Below are 22,679 nucleotides of genomic sequence, written 5' to 3' on the forward strand. Positions count from 1 at the left end.
AATTGAGGACTGTTTTGCAAGTTTTAAAAGTTGTGGGACCTAAATTCAAGTGTCTAAAAAGTTCAATAACCTTTTATATAATTTACCCTAATTTCTAACGGTGGTTTAAGTTGTGGGATCATATTGCAAACGGAATAAATGTTGGGGGACTGTATTGCAAGTTTTAAAAGTTAGGAGACCTAAATGCAAGCTTCAGAAATGTTCAGTGACCATTACTATACTTTAACCTAAAATTAATTAGAGAAGTTATCTTTCTGAACGACAATGCAAAGTGAAAAGTGGGACGGAGGGATCGTGAAGAATTATTTGTGGAGATATATAATGCCAGGTGGCGATGAATGATAGGGCGGATATTCAATGGGAAGCCAATCAATGACATCAATATAACGACGATGCATAGATCGGCGTGAAAGAATTTAAATATCCAAAATATTTTCCGATTATTTGTTTCGAAAGAAAGTTTAAAGCATTGTTAAATACTATTTTTTTAGTTAAAATTTATAATTTAAATAATTTGAATTATAAGTTTCTGTAAATATTATTTGCATTTATGAATATTTCAAAAATATATAAATCGACTCATATTAACAAAAGTTACAAAAATAGATTAAAAAACTTTAAAATAGAAAATAATATAAAAAGTTGAACCCTTTAAACTAGACATTTTTACTCAAATAATATTATTTTTAAAATTATTTAATAAAATAACACTTGAAAAAATATTTACAAAAATGATAGTATCTATTTTCAGATCAAGTCAACAATAATTCTAAAAGATAGATTTGATTAAATATACCTTTTAGTTATATGACACGACACACTAAATAAGAGAAATATGTATTTAATTCAAATTAATAGAAAAACATAACTAATGTGATGCACCTTCTTGTGATTTAAATTAATTGCATATAAAATAACAATTTATGCATTTATATTATTACCATACTGAATATATTAACTATACTATTCTTTATAACATATTGAGTCGCCTAAATAATTAAAGGCTTAAATATACAAAAGGTGTCAAACGTATGTCCGTTTTTTCAGTTTAATTTTTCGTTCCAGTTTGATGCTTAACGTTTGATTCCGTTACTCAAAATGGGTCACGCTGTGACGGACTGTTAGTTTTCTTCGTTAAGTGACACGTGTTACAATTTGGTAATTTTAAAATTTTATTTTTAAAAATAAATATAAAAAAATTTATTATATTTATATAAAAAAAACTTTTATTTCTTTTAAATTACAAAAAAAAAACCCAAATCCTAACACCGAAGGTTACCCACGGTGACGGACGGCGAGAACGACGATTACGATGTGACCAAGCAGTTGGGTTTTGAGCGGACGACGACGAGGAAACTAAATATGGTGGCGGTGAGGCGAACGGAGGTCCGAGGTGGCCGGAATCGTCCAAAATCTGAGGTATTGGGGGTGGGTTTTTGGCGAAACTTCAAGGGCTCTATTCCAACGAACGACGACAGCTATCCACGAATTGTTTTGGGGATTTGATCATGGCGGCGAGGCGCTTCGATTGGGCTGGGCGGTGATACGCACGGGCGAGCAATGGCGGCGATCGATATGGGTTTAGGGTCGAAATGAAGGTTTTCAAAGTTTTGAAGTTATTTCAAAATTAATGTGTTTTCTTTTTTTTTAAATATATAAATTTTAATTTTTAAAATTTTGGGGAAGAAATTTCAATCAAGTTGGAAGAAAACGATATTACATTTGGTTTCACCCCTTTACAATGGGATCACTAAAAACAAAACAAAAATAGTGTACCTTTTTCCTTAAAAGGTACTTTATAATTTGTATTATACCAAACTAGTCCTCCTATAAAATTAGCTTCCTCTATCGCAAAAAATAGTAAAAGTGCACAGTTTGTATCGATTGGTCAAATTTCAATATTTTTTTTATAGAAATATGAATTGTGCTAAAAAAAGTTTTTAAAACTCCAAGAATAAGAGTACATATAAATTGCTTAATTATTGATATTTTTTTTTGATGCAACGATAATATTTACCATTTACCAAATTCGATCACCGTCGTCGCTCGTTCGTGCGTATCACCGTCCAGCCCAATCAAAGCGGTTTGTCGCCATTATCAAATCTCCAAAACAATTTGTGGACAGTTGTCGTCGTTCACCGAAATAGAGCCCTTGAAGTTTCACCGAAAACTCACACCGATGCCTCGGATTTTGGATGATGCCGACCACCTTGGACCTCTGTTTGCCTCACCGCAACCATAGTTAGCTTCCTCGTCACCATTATCTCAAAAGCCCCAAAACAATTCGAGGATAGCCGTCGTCGTTCGTCGAAATCGATTCCTTGAAGTTTCGTCGAAAACCCAACCCGATGCCTCAGATTTTGGACGATTCCGACCGCCTCGGACCTTCGTTCGCCTCACCGCCACCATATATAGTTTCCTCGTCGCCATCTGCTCAAAACCCAACCAGTGGGTCACGTCGTAATTGTCGTTCTCGCAGTCCGCCACCGTGGGTAAGCTTCGGTGTTAGAACTTGGGGTTTTTTAATTTAAAATAAATAAGGTTTTTTTTAATAAATGTAAAAATATTTTTAATATTTATTTTTTAAAATAAAAATTTAAAATTACCAGATTGTGACACGTGTCAATTAAGGGAGAAAACTAACGGCCCATCACGACGTAACCCATTTTGTGTAACGGAATGAAACATTGGGCACCAAACTGGAACGAAAAAACGTTAGGCACTTAACTGAAAAAATGGGCATACGTTTGACACCTTTTATATATTTAAGCCATGATTAAAAGAAATGTTAATATTCATATAGTATTAAAGTTCAAGTAATTACGTTGCAAATTATATTTGTTGTCAATTATTAAAAGAGAAAATAACTTCAGTGACCGAAAATAACTTATAATATACGATTTTAACCAACTTTTTTTTTGGATTTGCGAAAATAACCAATAAATTCGCAACACGATCTCAAATTCGCAACACGAACTCTAATTTCGCAACTCAGTTTTGAAATTCACAACTCGAATTTCCTTTTCGCAACGCGAATTTGGAATTCGCAAAGCGCGTTTATTTTCGCAACGCGAATTTTATTTTCAAATTCGAAACACGAATATTAATTTTGTAACACAAATATAAACAGTATATCTCGTAAATCATAACTCATAACTTAAAACCCTAAATCATAACTCAGTCTCATCTCCATCTCTCACTCTCTACAGTGACATCCGTCCTCATCTCTGGCGACATCCGTCAACATATCCGGTGACCCCCCTCCATCTCCATCTCGCAGAGCCACCCTCTCACAACTATTCACAACCACAAATGGAAACTTTTGTATTATTATTAGATTTTGCATTTTTAAGTATTTTTATTTTGAAATTTTTGTATTATTATTAGATTTTGCATATTTAAATTGATGATAAATTTACTCTTAATTTCAATATATAGATTAACCATTTCACTTAGATTGATTAGTAAATTCATTCGGTTGCTGCCAATACTGCTAAACTGTTTAGTCTTTAACCCTGTGAAGTTAGTATTTGTCTTTTGGTTGAAGTAATGCAATTCATTCAAGTTTCAATTTGCAGAAGAATAGTTTGTTTATTCTTGAAAGTTAAATTCGCAACACGAAAATCGTAACTCGAAAATAAAATTCGTAACACGATTTTAGTTTTCTCGTTTCAAATTTCATGTTGCGAATTTCATTTTCGAGTTGTAATTTTCATGTTGCGAATTTAAGTTTCAAGAATAAACTACTCTTCTTCTGCAAATTGAAACTTGAATGAATTGCATTACTTCAACCAAAAAACAAAGACAAATACTAACTTCACAGTGTTGCGAATTTAAGTTTCAAGAATAAACTACTACTCTTCTAGAATGTTGTCCTTGAACCTGCACTAAACCTATATGTTGTCCTTTTAAATGTTTATACTTACTTCTGGAATGTTATTTGATGCATTTTGGGAACTATGATAAAATAATGACTTATGATAGAATAATGACTTGGGTGAATACCAGGCTAGTTTGAAACATATTTGGTTATATTTTTACTGTTTAATATAATGTCTGTTTATTGTGTATAATTTGTAGTTTTTTGGTATATTATATCTAACTTGGTATGTTTATTGTTTTTGTTAGGAATTTTTTCAGCTGCATTGACTTTAAGGAATAAATTAAGCCTAGCCACTACAATTGCGTCGACACTTACACCTGTCCAAAGAAATTTGTTTGAGAATACTTGTTTCGGGCCATGGCTAAAAGTACAACATCCAGGTGGAGATGTTATGTTGACTCATTTGTTTCTTCAGACCATAACTAACGATCTACCCGAGGGGATACAATGTGGTGATAAGGAGATATGGTTTCATTTTCCATCGGCGTATACTCATTTTGGGTGGGAGGAGTTTTGCTTAGTCACTGGTCTACGTTTCGGACGACACAATGAATTAGGTCCGTACACTAGTCATATCCCCCGCCCATCATGGTTATTTCGGGTTTTTCCTGAGCTAGCAAAGGTGAAGGCCACTTTACACGTCGACGATTTGAGAATATTACTTCTTAAAGATGGTTTTACTCGGATTGATGACCTTGATGTTGTCTGAGTATGCCTTTTGTCACTTTTGTATACCGATTTTTTAGCCAAAGAGGGCAGACAACATATTTCTCAGGATTTAATATTATTGGTAGAGGAACTAGATGCATGTAACGTGTTTCTGTGGGGGTTCATATCTATGGAAATCTACCTGGAAAAAATTGTCGTATTCCTTTGAGGACCGTCGTAGTTTGCGTGGGCATGGTTCCAAATACACTTTGTCAGGCTTTATTTGGGCTTTTAAGGTAAAAATTTCTATATAATGTTTCCAAAATTAATTATTTAACAATTACTAAAATTAATGTTTGTGTATTATATTGTTTGTAGATTTGGATATTTGAGGCATTTCCAGTATGCGTACTTATGCCATCAAAAATTCAAATGGTATTCCTATAGCTATTACTTGGAGGAGGATCCGGCCGTTGGACTGAGAAGATTTACTACCATATACGACGATGAATAATGTAAGTTAACATAAATACTACCATATATAAACAAGTTATTACTTGTAGACGTTTGACTTTGTTTGGGCTTTTATATTTTTAAGAGGTAAACTATCCATTACAAACGCTGACACCCACAAAGGCTGAGCTTGCCACTAATTGGTGGCAAGCTAGTAGGCATTTTTTTTATGGGATGGGTGATGAGCACCCCCCACTCCGACACCGAGAGCCATCACCTTATCGAGCCTCTTCTCCACTTCGACACCGAGAGCAATCACCTCATCAAGCCTCTTCTCCACTTCAACACCGAGAGTCATCACCTGATTGAGCCAATTCTACACCTCGACACCGAGAGCCATCACCTATTCCATCACATCATCGAGCCTCTTCTCTACCATCACCTCATGATAGGCGGTCGGCAAAAATGCCACGATATTTATCTCCCCGTTCTCCACCTCCACGGGATGAGTTAGGGGAGTTACGTGATGAGGTCAATGCTTTACGTAATGAGGTCGGTGCTTTACGTGATGATAATTGTGCATGGTGTGATGAGGTAGGGTCGTTACGTGGTGAGGTAGCTGTTTTTACATGATGACAATGGTGCTTTACGTGGTGAGATATCTACTTTATGTGATGGGGTATCTGCTCTGTGTGAGATTGTTTCATTGTTGCAGAACGAGGTTCATACTTTACGCAATGAGGTAATTTTGTTTACTTTTATAAGAAACATTATACTAAAAATGCAAATAACATTTTTTTCGGCATTATTTATTTATTTATTTACTGATTTATGTATTAATTTATTTTTAGCGGCCCAATAAGGTAGATGCTTTACGTCGAGTTTTTCTTGCACGAAGGGATTCACGTATCAGATGTCGTGGACGTGCCATTACGCCTCCTTTCACCCCAATAGTTCCAAGACTGTGTAAGAAGAAGCCCGATCCACCTACCATTGTTCAGGATCCACCTCCCATTGTTCAGGATTCACCTGTCATTGTTCAAGAGGCCCCTCCTATCGTTCAGAATCCACCTCCCACCGTTCAGGATCCACATGGCATACTATGTTGACATATTGGTAAACCCTCTCTTGTACCTGATATGATGGATCAGAGTTGGCTTTTGTATCAGTTACCGACCAGTATCATTCCTCAGTACGAGATATGCACACTACTAGACACAATTATGAATAATATCGTTTGGGATAAGACCGCAGTTGATTTTTATCTACATGAGCGGAGCCAGGGTTGCTACACTGACATATGCAAAATTGACGATACACATTTGTTTCTTGAGCGGTCTTGGTGGGGTGTTTTATTAGGGGTTGAAGAGAATGACTATTTCGAATGGGGGTAAGTATTATATTCTTTTTATATTGATTTTGATTTTTTTAAATTCACTAATATATGTATTTTTTTATAAAACAACATATTTGATGCATGAGCGTCACGTCTTCTGGTTATAAGGAAATTGAAGAAAATCAAAAAGACGCGATGGACTATTATGCCTTCGTCTTTTCACGCAGCTCACTTGCAGGATCAGAGAGACGCTTCATATGCGTTGGGTAATGGCAAAGCTATCATTTATCCTGCGTGGTGGGAGGTCGATAAGGTTAGTATTTATTTTTGCATATTTAAAGGTGTTCATAAAATTTATTTGATGTGCGCAACGTTGAAGTATTATTATATTATATTGCAGGTGTTTATCCTTGTTATGGAACGTCGTCATTGGATTCTCGTCGAGCTTCAGCTCTCATCCCTGAAGACGATAATATATAACAACATGTTGAATTACATACCATTGTCTGAGTTGAAAGATATTATTTGTAGAGGATAGAGCGATCATTTGGCTAAATACTTGGATGTGATTGCTTATTGGACTAATTCAATAAACAAGAAGTCAAATAAGTTAAAAGTTACAATGATGAGAGACAAGACAGTGCCACAACAAACATCGAGAGCCAGAGGGGATTATGGTCCTCTTGTATGCATGTGCTTGAAACTTATGACGAGAAGAGGTAAACAGTTTCTACCTCCGACAGATAGAGATAGAGGTGCAGTAGGGTTGTGGTTTCGACATTATATGGCTAGAGAGATATATGCGAGACGTTGCCTACCTGCATCTGGGTGTTGAAAGTGTGCATAAACAACCACCATTTGTTATTGGTAAGTTTGAGCAAGGGTTGTCTGTAAGATCCCTATTGTTAGGAGCATTTGGATGTACAGTCTGGGGCAAATTGAGTGTAAATAAAAATTGTTTTTTTATTTAATTAATTTGTTGTTTAATTTCAATATGCTATTTTGAAGGCAAAAAATTCATATTGAAGGCACACTACCTTTAAGAAAATCAAATTCGCAACGCGAAAATGAAATTCGCGTAGTGATTTTCATGTTGCGAATTTGAGTTGCGAATCGGAGAAGTTCACAATAACCATATGTTTTTTCTAGTTTCAATTCAAGGCAAACACATTAAAAAAGATAACAGACAACAATCTGATAAGTGATAACAACTGAACAGATCATAACAATGTTCAAACTCAAGTTACTAATGCATGCCTAACTGAAAATGTATGCATTCACACATAAAATACACATAATACAACGTTTGCATTTAAAAATCACCTAAGTTAATAGTCCCAAAAGGTGAAAGCTGTTGTGATTGGGATTTTGATTGTGATTTTGATTGCGATTTTGATTTCCTTTTGCTTGGCACCATATGAGCTTTGGATTTTGATGAGATCCATATTTTGGTAGAGGAAAAGATGATTGTGATGGCACTGGTGATCCACAGGTCAACATTGTATGACCACTTTCCTTGCACCGACTACATGTCGATATCTTCTTCTATTCACCCTTATACAGTATACGATCGTGATTTTTTGGTCGGCCAGGTAGCATTCTGTCCATGACTGGTGGCAAAATTGTTTGTAAGTCATCTGGTATGTCCCACTCAGAAGGATGTGGAATAGGGTAGACAATCTTGATATAAGTCTGTCGATATACTTCTGTAGTGTAACAATTCATAGCGTATGCGCTTGAATCATCTTGGTTTAGATGAAGAGCAACTTTTATAACATGGTCACACGGATAACCAGATGTTTGCCATTTCATACAACTACACGTCTTTGTATTTAGATCGACAAGCCCATTTAAGTTATTATCAAAGACTTCAAACAAAGTGTTTGAACATGGTTCAACTCTCTATGACGTTGACTTTACAACACATTTTGTTATCTTTTTTTTTCAGTCCATGGTGTAACACGACGTTCCAATGTTCCTGTAAATTTAAATAAATAATACTTAGTAAAATCCATTAAATATGATAAGTTATGAATTTAAAGAAATAATACATGCATGGTTTCTTTTCTTGTAGTACCACTGTTGAATAGAGGCTCGAAAAAAACTCCATTAACATAGTAATGGGTAATTTTTGGGAATGACGACTTAGAGCGTTGATTGATTCTGCACTATTAGACGACATGAAACCATATCTTTCTCTAAGTTGATGTACTCTTGACCATCTTTCAAACCCAACATCTTCTAGTGTTTGAGCACATTGAGGCAAAACACGTCTTAAACAATTTATATGCTTATTAAAATCCACTTCCCGATAAGTTTTTACAACCTTCCAGTATGTCCATTTGTGATTTTTTATACCAACAGACCTTGATTTTAGATTTATGTACAAATGAACACCACAAAGTCCATGAAAAGCATATGGGAAACACCTTCTAATAGCGTTGTCAATTGAGTTTGCCCTATCGGATATGATTGTTAGATTGCTAATAGGACCTATACAATCCCTAAGATGCCCCATAAACCATCTCTATAAATCAAAGGTTTCAGATTTGCCAACCCCGTAAGCTATTGGCAGTATCTCATTGTTAGCATCCATGGCTACTGCTAATAAGTTTACTCCAAGGTATCAACCTTTCAAATGTGCTCCGTCAACTATAATAACTGGGAGCATGCAAGTAATAAATGAACGAATCTACAAAATAATATACACAAGAAATATAATCATTTAAATGTGAAAAGCATATAACTAGCAAAAATTAGTCAACAAAATTATATTGATTTACTAACCGCAACACCAATGGCGATAAACAACAACTCAAAATGTCCATCTCTATCTGTTTTGATATGAGTTACCGACCCAGGATTTTTCAGCTTTAAATTGTGACAATAAGCCGGCAGTTAGGTAAACGATGCTTCTGGCGACCCCCTCAACAATTCCAAGGCATAACATTTGGCTCTCAAAGCTTGAGAATAGGAGATACTAATATTGAATCGAGCATTCATGTCAGTCCTAATTTCATGTCCCTGATATATCCTGCCATTCAAAAACATTGACTCAGTCAGAAAACCACCCAACACATTTTTGTTTGCATGTCTATAGTGAGGAAAAACTTGGGTTCTTGAACATGTATGTTTATCAATAAAAGTCTAAACTTGAAACATTTCACAATCTTTTATTTTATTTGCAATCATACGCCACATACAGTTTTTGTCAATCCTATACTTTGTTTCGAAACGATATTTGCTTGATTTATTAACTTTTAGTTGATAGTCATCTTCCACACATTTCGTATACAAAGCTATCTTCAAGTGTTCCTTTGTATCAAAACAATCATCTTTTTTGATACGAATAACTTTTGTGTAACAATCAACTACTATATTTACCAACTCTTCTTCCGGTATCTGAAGTAATTCTGGCATATTCCAGTTATACTCTCGTGGCATTTTCTTCTTTTTATTTTCTTCGGGGACTTCTTCTTTTTCTTTTTCTTCTTCAGGGTTATATGAATTACATAATGGATGTTTAACATGTTCATTCACAGTTGTTACTTCCTCCTCATTATCATCAACATCATCTTCCTCGACAGTGGCTGTTTCATCATCAAAATTCGGGTATTGACCAATATCAAAATCATTACACGCAGGGTCTATTTCTTCTTCTGAAACATCTTCAAAATCCGAGTATTGACCAAGATCAAATTCTGGGTATTAACCAAGATCAAATTTCGAATACTGACTAGTACTCACATTTTTTTCTGTTGGGTCATCATCGTCTAACTGGTCAATACGAAAATCGGAATTTGGTGCTGAAAGTTGATTGGGATTTGGATTAGGGAAAGGTTGTGAGTTTTGAGATTGTGTTTGATATTGTGTTTGGTATTGGAAATGTGGTGAAACAAAATTTTCTTGGTGATAAAATTGTGGTAGAACTATGAAATTTTGAGGTTGATAACAACGTTGTACATTGTGAGCACCATAAACTGGGGTTGAAGAACTTAGTTGATTACTACCCGTTACTGACCCAACTTCACTACTTCTAGGTTCAACAACATATAATGTAACGTCATCTTGCGAAACACTAATGTAAGCAATGAATCGTTCAACATCTTCTGTAACACCCCCAACCCGTACCCGACTCGGATACGAGTCTGAGGTGTCACATTGACCAGTCAAAGTATATACTTTTATAAAAACCATAGAAAATTTAAAACTTTTTCTTAAAGTAATTCTTTTACATAAACATATTTAAAACCTCAACAGACTCCATCAGAGCGTACATATATAATGACTTAGTTACATGCCAAAATACTAAATTATATGACAAGACATACTTTACAAAATATTTCTGATCTGAACGTTGCGCAGAGGTATGCTGCTTTACGAATCCGAAGCTTGATCTTCTGACTTTTCACACCTACGTGTAAAACACTTACACGCTAAGTCATAGACTTAGTGAGACATGTAAAGGCACAATGTGACCTAACAAATACATGTAGTTGTCATATAATACATATCATAATTACATACTTATAGAACCAATCATATAATATGACTACAAAACACCACAATAAATGAATAATTACTATGATCATATCATACATAACCACATAGCATTTCATATAACCATTACCCATATGCACTTATTACCATTATTATCATATGATCCTAACTTATCACTTATACATGTCACATATCACATATACCATTTCCAGGGAAACACATATATCATTATATCAAATTATGTTTTCTTTTCAAAGCCCATGCACACTATTGAGAACTTAAGGTATGTGAGTACATAGAGGTTGTGCACTATACTGTCACTACAGCCCGTATAAATCCCACTAGGGGCACGTAGAATTTGTCCCGAAGGACCACGTAGATGTCTCGAAGGACCACATATAACACATATATCCCAAATGACCACTATATCCCGAAGGACCGTGTAGACCCTCGACTCTTGGCATGCCAACTATACCTATAGCTCTCATAATACATGACATGGGCATTATCTTTTACCTCATTACACATTCACATATTCATATCACATAGTTCTTTCACATAGCTCTTTATCACATTTCATATGATCACATAGTCACGTAGTTTACTTTCACGTATCATTTTCCATGAAATTCACATTATTCATCCTTTTCACACATGGTCACATCACATATACCTTTTTCTCATATGCATATAACACATTATTTCTTATCTTTTAACATATATTATATATGCATATAATCTTATGTCTTATTATCAATATCTAATATTTCTTATTATACTAACATATCATATAGCATTCTAATAGAAACACATATGAGTCATATTATTTTCATATATATTTTATCATATATTTCATGATCACATGACCTATTATCATAATACATGTATTTACATAGTTCACACATAAAAATGCATTCAACAATTAAACATATGTATTTACTCGTATATCATACATCTAACACCATATCACTACATATTTATGCTTTAATACTTATATCATATAATATCGGAATTGGACTCATCGCAAGTCTTAATTCCTTAACATAACGTACACTTACTATCATGTACTCACATGGTCTCAATGAACCCTCTTAAACTCTTGTTTCCGTTGCGTATCTTACTCTGTCGACCTATCCGAACTTTGCTTTCGATCGATGTCTACACATATATATATATATATATATATATATATATATGCTATCAGTATCCAATTAATATACTTTAATCTATCATTTCATAGACTGAATAACGATTTATTTCATTTCCCATTGAAATGCATCGATACACAATTTACATTCGATGTTTCCATTTTAAGGGGATGCATCGATGCACTCCTCATGCATCGATGCACCAACTGTACTCGATGTTTATTTATTTGAGAGTGCATCGATGCACATTGAAGATGCATCGATGCACACAACCCATAAATTATATTTTGAGCCTGAAATTCTTACTTTGACCTCAAATTCTACTTATTAACCCCTCATGATGCCTTAAAACTTATCTATACATGTATAAACCTTCTTATAACACTATAACACTTCATCATCTCACATAATTCACCATAGTTCTTGAATCAAAGAATTGCATCTAATTTTTTATGTGTTCTTAATTCAATTCTATCCCCTCTAACTTCTTAATTAACCATTTGACAAGTCAAATCCATCTTTAGAACTTCAAAAACCTTTCTATAACAAAAGTTCATTTCTCAACCCTTAATCAAATATCATTTCTAATTATCTCCTTTTGGTGTTTAAGCTTATATAAGCTTTCTTTAAGCTTATATAACATTTAAAGAATAAAACACAACTCAAATATTCAAGAATTAACCATCAAAATTAAAACTCACCTTTGAGGCTTAAGTATAAACACACGGGAAGAAGAAAGAAAGAAGAAGAAAAAGAGTTCCAGATAACTCTCTAAACCCACGTGTTTCATTCTTATAAAAGGGAGAAAATATCTTTTAAGCTAACATTACCCTATTGCCCTTATAATCCTTTCATATTTACCCTTTAATCCAACAATGAAATATTCTTATTAAAATTCTTGAACTTTCAATTTTCCTAAATTGATCCCCAAATTTTAAAAATTCACATTTTTGTCATTGACCCTGATTTCAGGATATTACATCTTCATTGTCGGTTAACAAATAAACTTTACATTTTATCTGATAAGATTGCTTAAATCCACTTAGAGGCTATAAATTCAATTTCTTTGAAACACATAATATTAGAGTTTCATAAGTTAACTTTTTAAATGACAATTTTAGTTGAAGATTCATGGGTAAATGCATATATTGTAAAACACCATTAACATTCTCCCATGACCCTCCATAACACAAATCTGTCCAAACATGATCAACTTTAGATGATTTCATTCTACAAATTGTAAATTAATTTACTAAACAAACGAGTTATAAACTAGATATCATCACTAACTTAGAGAAAACATACCTTTATTAAGTTGATAGTTGATAATTTGGGAGAGAAATCATTGAACAATTATATAGAAATAAAATTATGTAAAAAAAAAATTAGAGATGGAGAATGATGTTGTTGGATATAGGAACGGATGTCGCCGGAGAGAGTGAGAGATGAAGATGAAATGAGTTGCGATTTAGGTTATAAGTTGATGATGCTGCTGCGTAGTTTATATACCCAAAACATTTGTGTTGCGAAAATAAAAGCTGTTGCAAAATTAAAATTCGTGTTGCGAATTCGGAAATCGATCATGTTGCGAATTAGAAAATCTTGTTGCGAAAAGGAAACTTGTTTTGCGAATTTAAAAATCGCGTTGCTAAAAAGAAATTCGCCTTGCGAATTCAGAAATCGAGTTGCGAATTTGAAATTCCGTGTTGCGAATTTGGAAACTGCGTTGCGAAATTGGAGTTCGCGTTGCGAATTTAGAAAATCGCGTTGCAAAAAGGAAATTCGAGTTGCAAATTTTAAAACTGAGTTGCGAATTTGGAAACTGTGTTGTGAAATTGGAGTTCGTGTTGCGAATATGTTGGTTATTTTCGTAAATCCAAAAAAAGTTGATCAAAATCGTATATTATAAATTATTTTCGATCACTGAAGTTATTTTTTCTTATTAAAAATTTCAAACATAAAATACTTCATCCGTCTCATTACATGATAGGGAGATAAAACGTTATATATTCTATAACATTACATCTTAAAAGTATGATACTTCATCCGTCTCATTATTATTTTTTTATTTTGACTAAGCACATAATTTTAGAAAATAAGTTTAATCATATCTTAAATTAAGTAAAATAAGAAAAATGATAAAATTATCCTAAAAATGATTGATAATTTATTTTAATAGATGTAAAAAATGAGATAAAAAAATATTTTTAATATGATATTTTGAATGATACTATTTTAAGATATAAAAGAAATAAAGTTAGTAGTAGGGAAGGATTACTAAAATATTAAAGATTTTAATCAACCAAATAATCGAAATATCTTAATAATCATATGAATTAATTTATTGATAATAAAATATTAGTTGAAGAGGGGAAGAAAAGTGGAAGCGAAAATGTCATTGTAGTTTCCCCCAAATCAGTTGTACTAATACCCAAAAACCAACCGTGGAGAAGAAAGGTACAAACTTTTCCAGTTAAACAAACGAAAGGCAAGCAAATTGCCACCAGAAAATTCCCATTTCCCCCTCAATTTTATATAAAAATATTATTATTATATTTACCTTTGTAGCCAACAAGGAGGGTTTGTGTTTATAAAAAAACAAGTAGAGAAGGAAAGCCTCTCATTTCATCCCCTTCCTATCTCACTTCTCAGCTCACCACCTTGAGCAAAATAATTTCCCCCCTACACTGTTTCATTACTCAAAAGAAATGGCGGAGGAGAATAAAACCCAATCTTCTGGGGTTTGGCCAAAGGTTAAACCTTTTGTCAATGGCGGTGCCTCTGGTATGCTTGCTACATGTGTCATCCAACCCATCGATATGGTCAAGGTATTTTTTTTCACTCATCTTTTAGTAGATCTGATCTTCAAGTGTTTTCCTTTCTAATTTGAAAATAAAAATGTTACTTTTAAGGCCAGGTATGGGTTTTTAGATCTGGGATTTGTGTTGGTTTGGTTTAGGTGAGAATCCAACTGGGCCAGGGATCGGCAGGAACTATCACCAAGAACATGCTTAAGGAGGAGGGTGTTCGTGCCTTTTACAAGGTTCTTTTCTGCAACTCCAATCAAGTTTTTATTTTTTAAAAAAGTTGATCTAGCTTTTCAGATATTGGATCTGTTATTTGCTTCTGAGACTTGTTCTATAGATGCTGGATCTTTTTTTTTTACTTTTAACATCGTTTCAAGATTTTCTACATTTTTGTTAATGGTTCATATGGAATTATTTATTGATTTGAATTCCCAAAATATTGGAATTTAGTGCTGTTTCATGGGATGAGATGTGCTTGTTGATTTGGTACTAGTTGAAACTACAGTTTTGCTCATTTGTGGGATTGGAAATCCTGATATTCACACGATTGAGTCATTGGGTTTCCGAAATAGTGTAAAAAGAAGCGCTTTGAATCATTGCTAATTGATCCTGATATGCTCTAGAAGGAGGCATTTTGAATTGTTTGTTGACAAGGGCGAAGTCAGGGAAAACCTCTGAAATTATTTCAATATTGGACCTTGGACATATAATAATTCATACATAGATACAGTGACTTTATCTTGATGATTTTCTAAATTAAAAAATTCAGTTTGACGTTCCAATTAGAATTATATTCTTTCAGTTTTCTTCGAGTCTTTTGTCTCACCTGTAAATTTTTGGACAGGGACTGTCTGCTGGACTTCTCAGGCAAGCTACATACACAACTGCTCGACTGGGATCATTCAGGTGAGGGCCGTTGCAATCCTTTGTGTGACTTTGATTATACGTTTCAAGATGCTTCCTTTTTTGTTATGACGACCAACAGTTTGATTCTGAAGCGTGAGCTTTATTTTTTTTCTTATCAGCATTTACTTTTTCCACTGCATGTGTGGTGTGGTTTGCTTTTGAGACTAATCTATTCGGTTCTGATTCAGCTTTTGAACTATTTCCGTTGTTTTGTATAGGATGTTGACAAACAAAGCTGTTGAAGCCAATGATGGGAAGCCCTTACCACTATATCAGAAGGCTTTGTGTGGTCTGACTGCTGGTGCTATTGGAGCCTGTGTTGGAAGTCCAGCTGATTTGGCACTTATCCGAATGCAGGCTGATGCCACTTTGCCCGTTGCTCAGCGCCGAAATTACTCCAATGCATTCCATGCTCTCTATCGGATTGTTGCAGATGAAGGGGTTTTGGCACTCTGGAAAGGTGCAGGCCCTACTGTAGTCAGAGCCATGGCATTGAACATGGGAATGCTTGCCTCATACGATCAAAGTGTTGAGTTTTTCAAGGATAACCTTGGTGTAGGAGAAGCTGCTACTGTGGTTGGTAAGAGCCTTTCATAGTAGCATGGATATTTTAACTACTATAAAATATTTCGTAAATCTATCATATGTGTGCTTTGGTAGTATAGTCCAATAGCAGAATTGTTAGAAGTTATAACCAAGGAAATATTGCCTCTCTTTGCTTTTATTTGTTCGTTAATTTGAGAGCTGGGTTTTACTACCTCATTTATAATTTTCATTGGTTGGTTAAGCACTTGGGCATATTTGCTCGTACCCTTTATCCGGATAATATCTAAGAAAGATGTATGGTCTAAGGAGGGTAGCACAAAATTTTATATTCTGGTTCATGGTTTCTCTTGGTCATACTCATATGTTTCATTTGAGGGTGAGCTGTTCCCTGTTTCGGAAGTGGCATTATCATTTGACTAGATCTTTCTCCGGCTATAATTTAGTGCTTTTCCCGATTCTCAAGACAATTGGTTTGCATGCATTACTAATCCTAAAACTTATTAACTTGCTTTCATCCATTTCCCATATTGATTAATGTTCCTTTTCAATGTCACAGGTGCAAGTACCATCTCGGGTTTCTTTGCTTCAGCTTGTAGTTTGCCTTTTGATTATGTGAAAACACAAATCCAGAAAATGCAACCCGATGCCTCGGGCAAGTATCCATACACCGGCTCTTTGGACTGTGCTATGAAAACCCTCAAGTCTGGGGGTCCATTCAAATTTTACACAGGGTTCCCCGTATACTGTGTTAGAATTGCTCCTCACGTCATGGTATATACATTTTACTATATATATTCTTCTCCATATTTAGTTTTCTCATGCTCAACCATGAAGCTTTTTGTTTATATCTGAGGACTGGATGCTGTCTCGTATGCAGATGACTTGGATATTCCTCAACCAGATTCAGAAGGCCGAGAAAAAAATTGGCTTGTAGAAGTGTTATCACTTGTCGGAGACCGGTTGATTGCATCGAATAAAAGCATTATTTTTTTGGCTTGGTTCTTGCCAATCATACAAATTTTGAAGTGGATTTCAAATCAGAATCTTCAATGTTGTCATGTTTTGTTTGTAGGATGAATGAAACAGGAGTTTTAGGAGTATCACTTGAATCCCAGAGTTGGTGATTTTAAAGCTCACAAGGAACTTTATACTTTTGATTTGAAAATAAATGTTCTTTAACGTACCAAACCCAGCCAGCTCAGTGCATTGGATTTTATCTCCTTTCTTTCGCAGTTATCATTGAATTGGCATAATGGCAAAACACTCCTCTCATTTTCACCCTTTATCTTAATTGTGTCCTTAATGTTTTTGTATGATTATCTAAATTTTAATTTTTTATATTTTTAAATAAGCCTTTTTTTTATGTCAATTGATAATCAACATTTCATTGAAAAAAATAAGCAAATGTTAAGATTCTTTTATTATTTATTTATTCTTTTCACTTTGAATTTATAATTTTATTTTATTTCAAATAAAATAATTAAAATACTTCTTTATCTTGGTATTAGTTCTTATTCGTCGAATAATTTTCTTATAAATGTATTTTTATATAAAATATTTTATTCACATATTATGGGTGCAACAAAATTTAGTATTTATGCGTATAGTATATTACAAGCTAATCGATTATAAGTTTGACTAAAACGGTAATATTTAAAAATATAAATATCTAATATTATAATAAATAAAGTTAAAAGAATATTTGAATATAATTCATATTTTTTTCTCATTTATAGCCTTGTACTTCTTTTAGTTTAGTTTTTATTTTAATTATATATTTATATTTTATAATTTTTTTATAATATTATTTTATATAAGAAAATAATATTATAAAATAAAGTCACACATTCAAAATAACATTATAAATCAATAATAAAAAGAATAATACCAAAAAAAACCTCTTAACGTTTACTATTTTTTTAATTGTATCTTTATTATAATCATATAATTTCTTCTGATTACTTTTAACTTACATTTGATATTATTTTTTTAAAATTAAATTTGATAATAGTATTTTTTAGTTAACCGAGATTTATGCACATATTTAACCAATCATTTGATAATAAAAAGAATAATACCAAAAAAAACCTCTTAACGTTTACTATTTTTTTAATTGTATCTTTATTATAATCATATAATTTCTTCTGATTACTTTTAACTTACATTTGATATTAATTATTTTTTAAAATTAAATTTGATAATTAGTATTTTTTTAGTTAACCCGAGATTTATGCACATATTTAACCAATCATTTGAGCTTGATTTTCAATATTTTTTTTTCTTTTGAAAAAAATATATAAGTATAAATGATTTTTACATTATATTGATATATCAAGCAAAATAGTATGAGAATGAAAAAATATCTAATAAATTATCTGTAAAATATAAAAGTAAAATGGAATTACATCTAAAACCAAATATTAGTAAGATATCGTATAGAAAATTAGCACAGTATTAAATTTAAAAGTTGAATAAAAATTACAAAAGGGATAAATATGTTGTAAATAATAGACAAGATTAAATTTTTTTGGGTAACAAATGAAAACTAATCTAAAGTAAACCTAAACTAGAAAGCCACTGTGCATCTTCGAGCACCACCTACAAAACTCCATCAGGTGCTCTTCAAATTTCACACATTCCAGGGTACTCCTCTTTGCTATCTTTGCCATGTAATCCGCTACCCTATTTCCTTGTCTGGTAACATGTTGGAGTCGCACAACCCAGTCTCGTTTGATCAATTCACTTATATGTTGCAAAATTGTAATCCGAGGATTGGTCGATCGATCCATCTGCACTGCTTTGATGGCTTCTAAGCTATCCGTTTCCAAGATAACCTGTCTTTCTCCCAGCTCCTAAGACTGAACATATGCCGAGGAATTTAGCAAATCCAACTTGCCAGGTACCTACGCTGTTTCGAACCACCCCACCGCAGGCAGTGTCCTGAATTTTTATGCCGCGCTCAGAATTCACTTTAATCCACTCTTCCGGTGGGGCTTGCAATCTAGTATTGCTTATTGCCCGATTTCCGCTAGCAATGGTTCGACTTGCACCCCTGGCAATTGCCCTGCACATGACTTCCAACCATTGTTTACTTCGTTTTAGTACTGGTCGTTCATCTTCTAATGGATTATCAAAGGCAATCGCATTCCTTTGGAGCCAAATGTTCCACACGATCGCTCCAAAGAGAATATCCCAGATTTCAGCTTGCCCAATAAAATCTTTTGGTTTGTTGAGATTCATTATTATCCAACCCTTTATATCCATGCGTAAAAATTCTTGTAAACGATTTTGTTTCACCACTGCGCTTCATACAAACATCGCCGACGGGCAGAGACGCAACATAGGATTGGTATTTTCTACTGGTTCTGCACATGAAAGGCACTTACTATCGGTAGACAAGAATAATTTTTAATAAGAACAAAAAACACAAATGTATATCAACTTAATTAAATAATAATATTAATGAATTCAACCAGCGTTTGATTCTAAAACACACGTGAAATAAGTGAGCATTATTCAAAGGGTCAAATTACAATATATCCAAAGCCTTATCTCCATATTATTTCCTATAAAACTAAACTTCACAACTTATCTCCAATATTTCTCTGTTAATCAAACAGATCAAAATTGGATTATTTTCAAGCCTTGAATGAGAGCAGGTGAGGATGACAATAACAGAGCAGAGCACAAGCAACAGCACAATTGCATCTTTTATCAAACAACTAACAGAGGCTCTAAACCAAACTTGACAGAATCAGGATTACTTATTTTTCCAATCCCACCGGCAGGCATTCACCTTTGAAGTGGATCCACCGTTCGAACATTCGCACCAACCATTCCCTCAATGCGATCCTTTGTTATCTCCACAAAATGACCCACTATTTCGTGGAACTGCTTTAATCCTGACAGTGGGAGAATGATGGAAGAACGGTCAGAACCTGCAACCTGCAATGTCGAACCATCCTATTATCAACACAGAAAGTCCATGCCTGTACTTTCATCATATATGTGTGTGTGTTTAATATGAATGAAAAAGAAAGAAAGTTGAATGGAGAGTACTTCGGATATCCTCAAGAAATGTCCTCTGTTGTTGCTCCCAAGATCAAAGAAAAACCTCTTCTGATCTGCTCTGATCACCTTTGAAACCCCCATGCTACCGATTTCATCTTGTGCTGGCAATTCAACTGATCTATCTACATTCAATTCAGAGTTTGAGGTAGGCTGGATGTGTCCAGATATGAAGCCAGCCCCGACGTCATCTGAAAGCCCAACAAGGCCTTCCGAAGGTTCGGAACTTTTCTGTTTCAGAAAATCCATATAAACACAAAACACATCCAAATTGAAAGATTAAATGACACTAAATATGGAATTGTTGTATAGCAGCAGAACACTGGAAAGGAAGGAGCATAGGAATGTAACATAAAGATACCTGATTCGGCAATATGAAAAGTCTTGATGCCTCATTGATATCTGCCAATATGTTCCTGAAGGCTGCCCACCCTTCATCCCTGGTACTTCCTGCTGGCACAATAATGGTACTGCGGTTTCTGCTGACAGATGCTTCAGACACCTTCATAGATGATTTCATTAAAGCAACGATTTTATTTAAAAAAGATGGTGATCTCAAACTTTTGACTTTTCCTATCTTCCAAACAATTCAAAGTTAATGCAAAGAATAAAAAACAAGATACAATACTACTTACAAAAAATGAAATCAAAGGCACTATGCGGTCACAAATAGCACTAATGCGTCTTTTTCAAAAATCATAGCTCTAAATAGTCAAATCATTTTCATTATGTTTATGCTCAAAAGCATGCATGCATGCCAGTGTTTGTGTGTGTATCTGTATGTATTTAAATGCATGTCTATATCTAGCATTATTCAAAAGAAAAAAAAATACAATAACGGTCAGATTTTACAATATTTCCCCAGGAATTTAACAGAATGATCTGATTCCTCTTTAGTTAAATTTTATTCTATCTTTCAAGATATTCGCTGGTTATTTATTTATTTTTCACTAAGAATGTTCAAATTCCGAAATGAGAAACCACCTGTTCTTCATTGTCCTTTAAGAATCTATGTTTCAGACATATCCAACATAAATCAATGTGCAAATCAACCCTATAAACATAAAAAAGAACATAAAAAAAATTCAACATTCTTTGTATTAGATACATTCGTATTTGATACTCACACATGGCTCTTAGAAACAGGCAGAAACAGCTTTAGGAAATCAAGACATAGGCTGATCGTAGAAGAAAACATATAAAAATTGCCTTCTATACTTCTATAATATCCATGACGTGGGAAAATATATTGTTTTTGAAAGGTTAGAAGAATAAAAAATAATCTGAGTTGGACAAGGCTCAATTGTTAACGATGACTATGGGAAGTCCACAACGTGGCAAGTTGCATGAAAATCAATTTGAAGACTGACAGAAATTTAAAGTTGTCCTTTGATATGAAATTAGACAAATCTGAAGACAGTTCTGCTTTTGAGGTATCTTGCACATAGTAAGAAAAAAAATGTGAGTATCAATGTTTTTCCACCCTAATTAAGTTGTTTATAAGAGGTGTTTTACTAATGCTCTTAGGTCAAGAATGCTAAAGATAAATTGACCCCCAATGACCAACTCAGTTCAGCTAAAAGTCTACTCGAGCAATTCTCATATAGTACAAAGGTCAACAACAACAAACCCAATGTGCCTCAAAACAAACTATCACAGATCCGAAACCAATTACCATCTACTGCAAATGAGGTAGAACTGTAGAAGTTGGCCGGAAACAAAGACCTTCAGAACCCAAAAGGAATTGACTCAAAAGCAACAACCAGAACTTTACCAACTTAAAACCTGGAAAGAAATAGAATCAAAAACCAAAACTGCTTAAAAACCTAACCCAACCTATCCAATTGTAACCTCTAATTAAGATAAGAGTAGCAGAGTTTTGGAATGAATAAAACTTGGAAGACACAATCTCAAATTTGAGCAATAATCAGCAACCAAGCACCAAAGATCAGACTTTGGAGATGAGTATTTAATTAGAGGAGCTAATACCATTTTTATGGAAGGGAAACCCTCAGTTCAACATGCACTTTACCTGGAGGAATGGAAAAGAGGTTGATCCAAGGTTCAAACAACCACCTTTATAATGAAGTAAATATAGACCAAAATTATAGTGTTCGAAAATGGATATTAGGAGCCTCAAGGAAGCATTTTTGTTACTCGGAAGTAAAAGCATCAATTGATGCTAGATGACTGACAGAATCAAACATGACATTTCAGAGAAAGAATATTGAATTGGAGGAGCTATATCATTCTCATAAAGGAACCCTCTGGAGCAGCAACAAACCTTTAAACTGACGGTACGAAAAAGAAGCTTCATTAGGAAGAAAAAGGTAGTTCTCATACAAAAAGCATTTAGAATATTCTATGCGCATTAATGTTGGACG

At 33.9% G+C, this 22,679-nt stretch overlaps 2 protein-coding genes and 1 long non-coding RNA gene across 3 annotated transcripts; 2 read left to right on the forward strand and 1 right to left on the reverse strand.

Moving 5' to 3' along the window:
- The first annotated feature begins 1,949 nt into the window (after positions 1-1,949).
- On the forward strand, positions 1,950-22,186 carry LOC120192722. Its single transcript, XR_005522798.1, has 3 exons — positions 1,950-1,960; positions 6,958-6,960; positions 22,062-22,186. It is a non-coding gene; the product is annotated as an uncharacterized LOC120192722 (long non-coding RNA).
- On the forward strand, positions 14,425-17,408 carry LOC120192719 (mitochondrial dicarboxylate/tricarboxylate transporter DTC-like). Its single transcript, XM_039195450.1, has 7 exons — positions 14,425-14,443; positions 14,667-14,796; positions 14,928-15,011; positions 15,620-15,681; positions 15,900-16,261; positions 16,784-16,998; positions 17,105-17,408. The coding sequence occupies exons 2-7, from the start codon at positions 14,677-14,679 to the stop codon at positions 17,159-17,161; spliced, it is 900 nt and encodes a 299-aa protein (XP_039051381.1). The 5' UTR covers positions 14,425-14,443; positions 14,667-14,676; the 3' UTR covers positions 17,162-17,408.
- Positions 19,713-21,360, reverse strand: LOC120192721 (transcription factor Pur-alpha 1-like). Its single transcript, XM_039195452.1, has 5 exons — positions 21,046-21,360; positions 20,657-20,922; positions 20,287-20,526; positions 19,921-20,172; positions 19,713-19,882 (listed from the first exon to the last, which is right to left on the reverse strand). Exons 2-4 carry the CDS (start codon positions 20,813-20,815, stop codon positions 20,020-20,022), a joined length of 552 nt encoding a protein of 183 aa, XP_039051383.1. The 5' UTR covers positions 20,816-20,922; positions 21,046-21,360; the 3' UTR covers positions 19,713-19,882; positions 19,921-20,019.
- Positions 22,187-22,679: the final 493 nt, after the last annotated feature.

The sequence above is a fragment of the Hibiscus syriacus genome, unplaced genomic scaffold, assembly GCF_006381635.1.
Source record: "Hibiscus syriacus cultivar Baekdansim isolate YM2019G1 unplaced genomic scaffold, ASM638163v2 tig00116976_pilon, whole genome shotgun sequence".
Lineage (NCBI taxonomy): Eukaryota > Viridiplantae > Streptophyta > Magnoliopsida > Malvales > Malvaceae > Hibiscus > Hibiscus syriacus.

What these genes read in the sequence shown, in the direction of transcription:
- LOC120192719 (XM_039195450.1), top strand. Translation starts at nt 14,677, where the DNA reads ATGGCGGAGGAGAATAAAACCCAATCTTCTGGGGTTTGGCCAAAGGTT. An exon ending in AACCCATCGATATGGTCAAG is followed by an intron (nt 14,797 to 14,927) that starts GTATTTTTTTTC and finishes GGTTTGGTTTAG; the next exon opens with GTGAGAATCCAACTGGGCCA. An exon ending in GTGTTCGTGCCTTTTACAAG is followed by an intron (nt 15,012 to 15,619) that starts GTTCTTTTCTGC and finishes ATTTTTGGACAG; the next exon opens with GGACTGTCTGCTGGACTTCT.
- LOC120192721 (XM_039195452.1), bottom strand. Translation starts at nt 20,815, where the DNA reads ATGAAATCATCTATGAAGGTGTCTGAAGCATCTGTCAGCAGAAACCGC. An exon ending in TTTTCATATTGCCGAATCAG is followed by an intron (nt 20,527 to 20,656) that starts GTATCTTTATGT and finishes TTTCTGAAACAG; the next exon opens with AAAAGTTCCGAACCTTCGGA. An exon ending in ATTTCTTGAGGATATCCGAA is followed by an intron (nt 20,173 to 20,286) that starts GTACTCTCCATT and finishes TCGACATTGCAG; the next exon opens with GTTGCAGGTTCTGACCGTTC.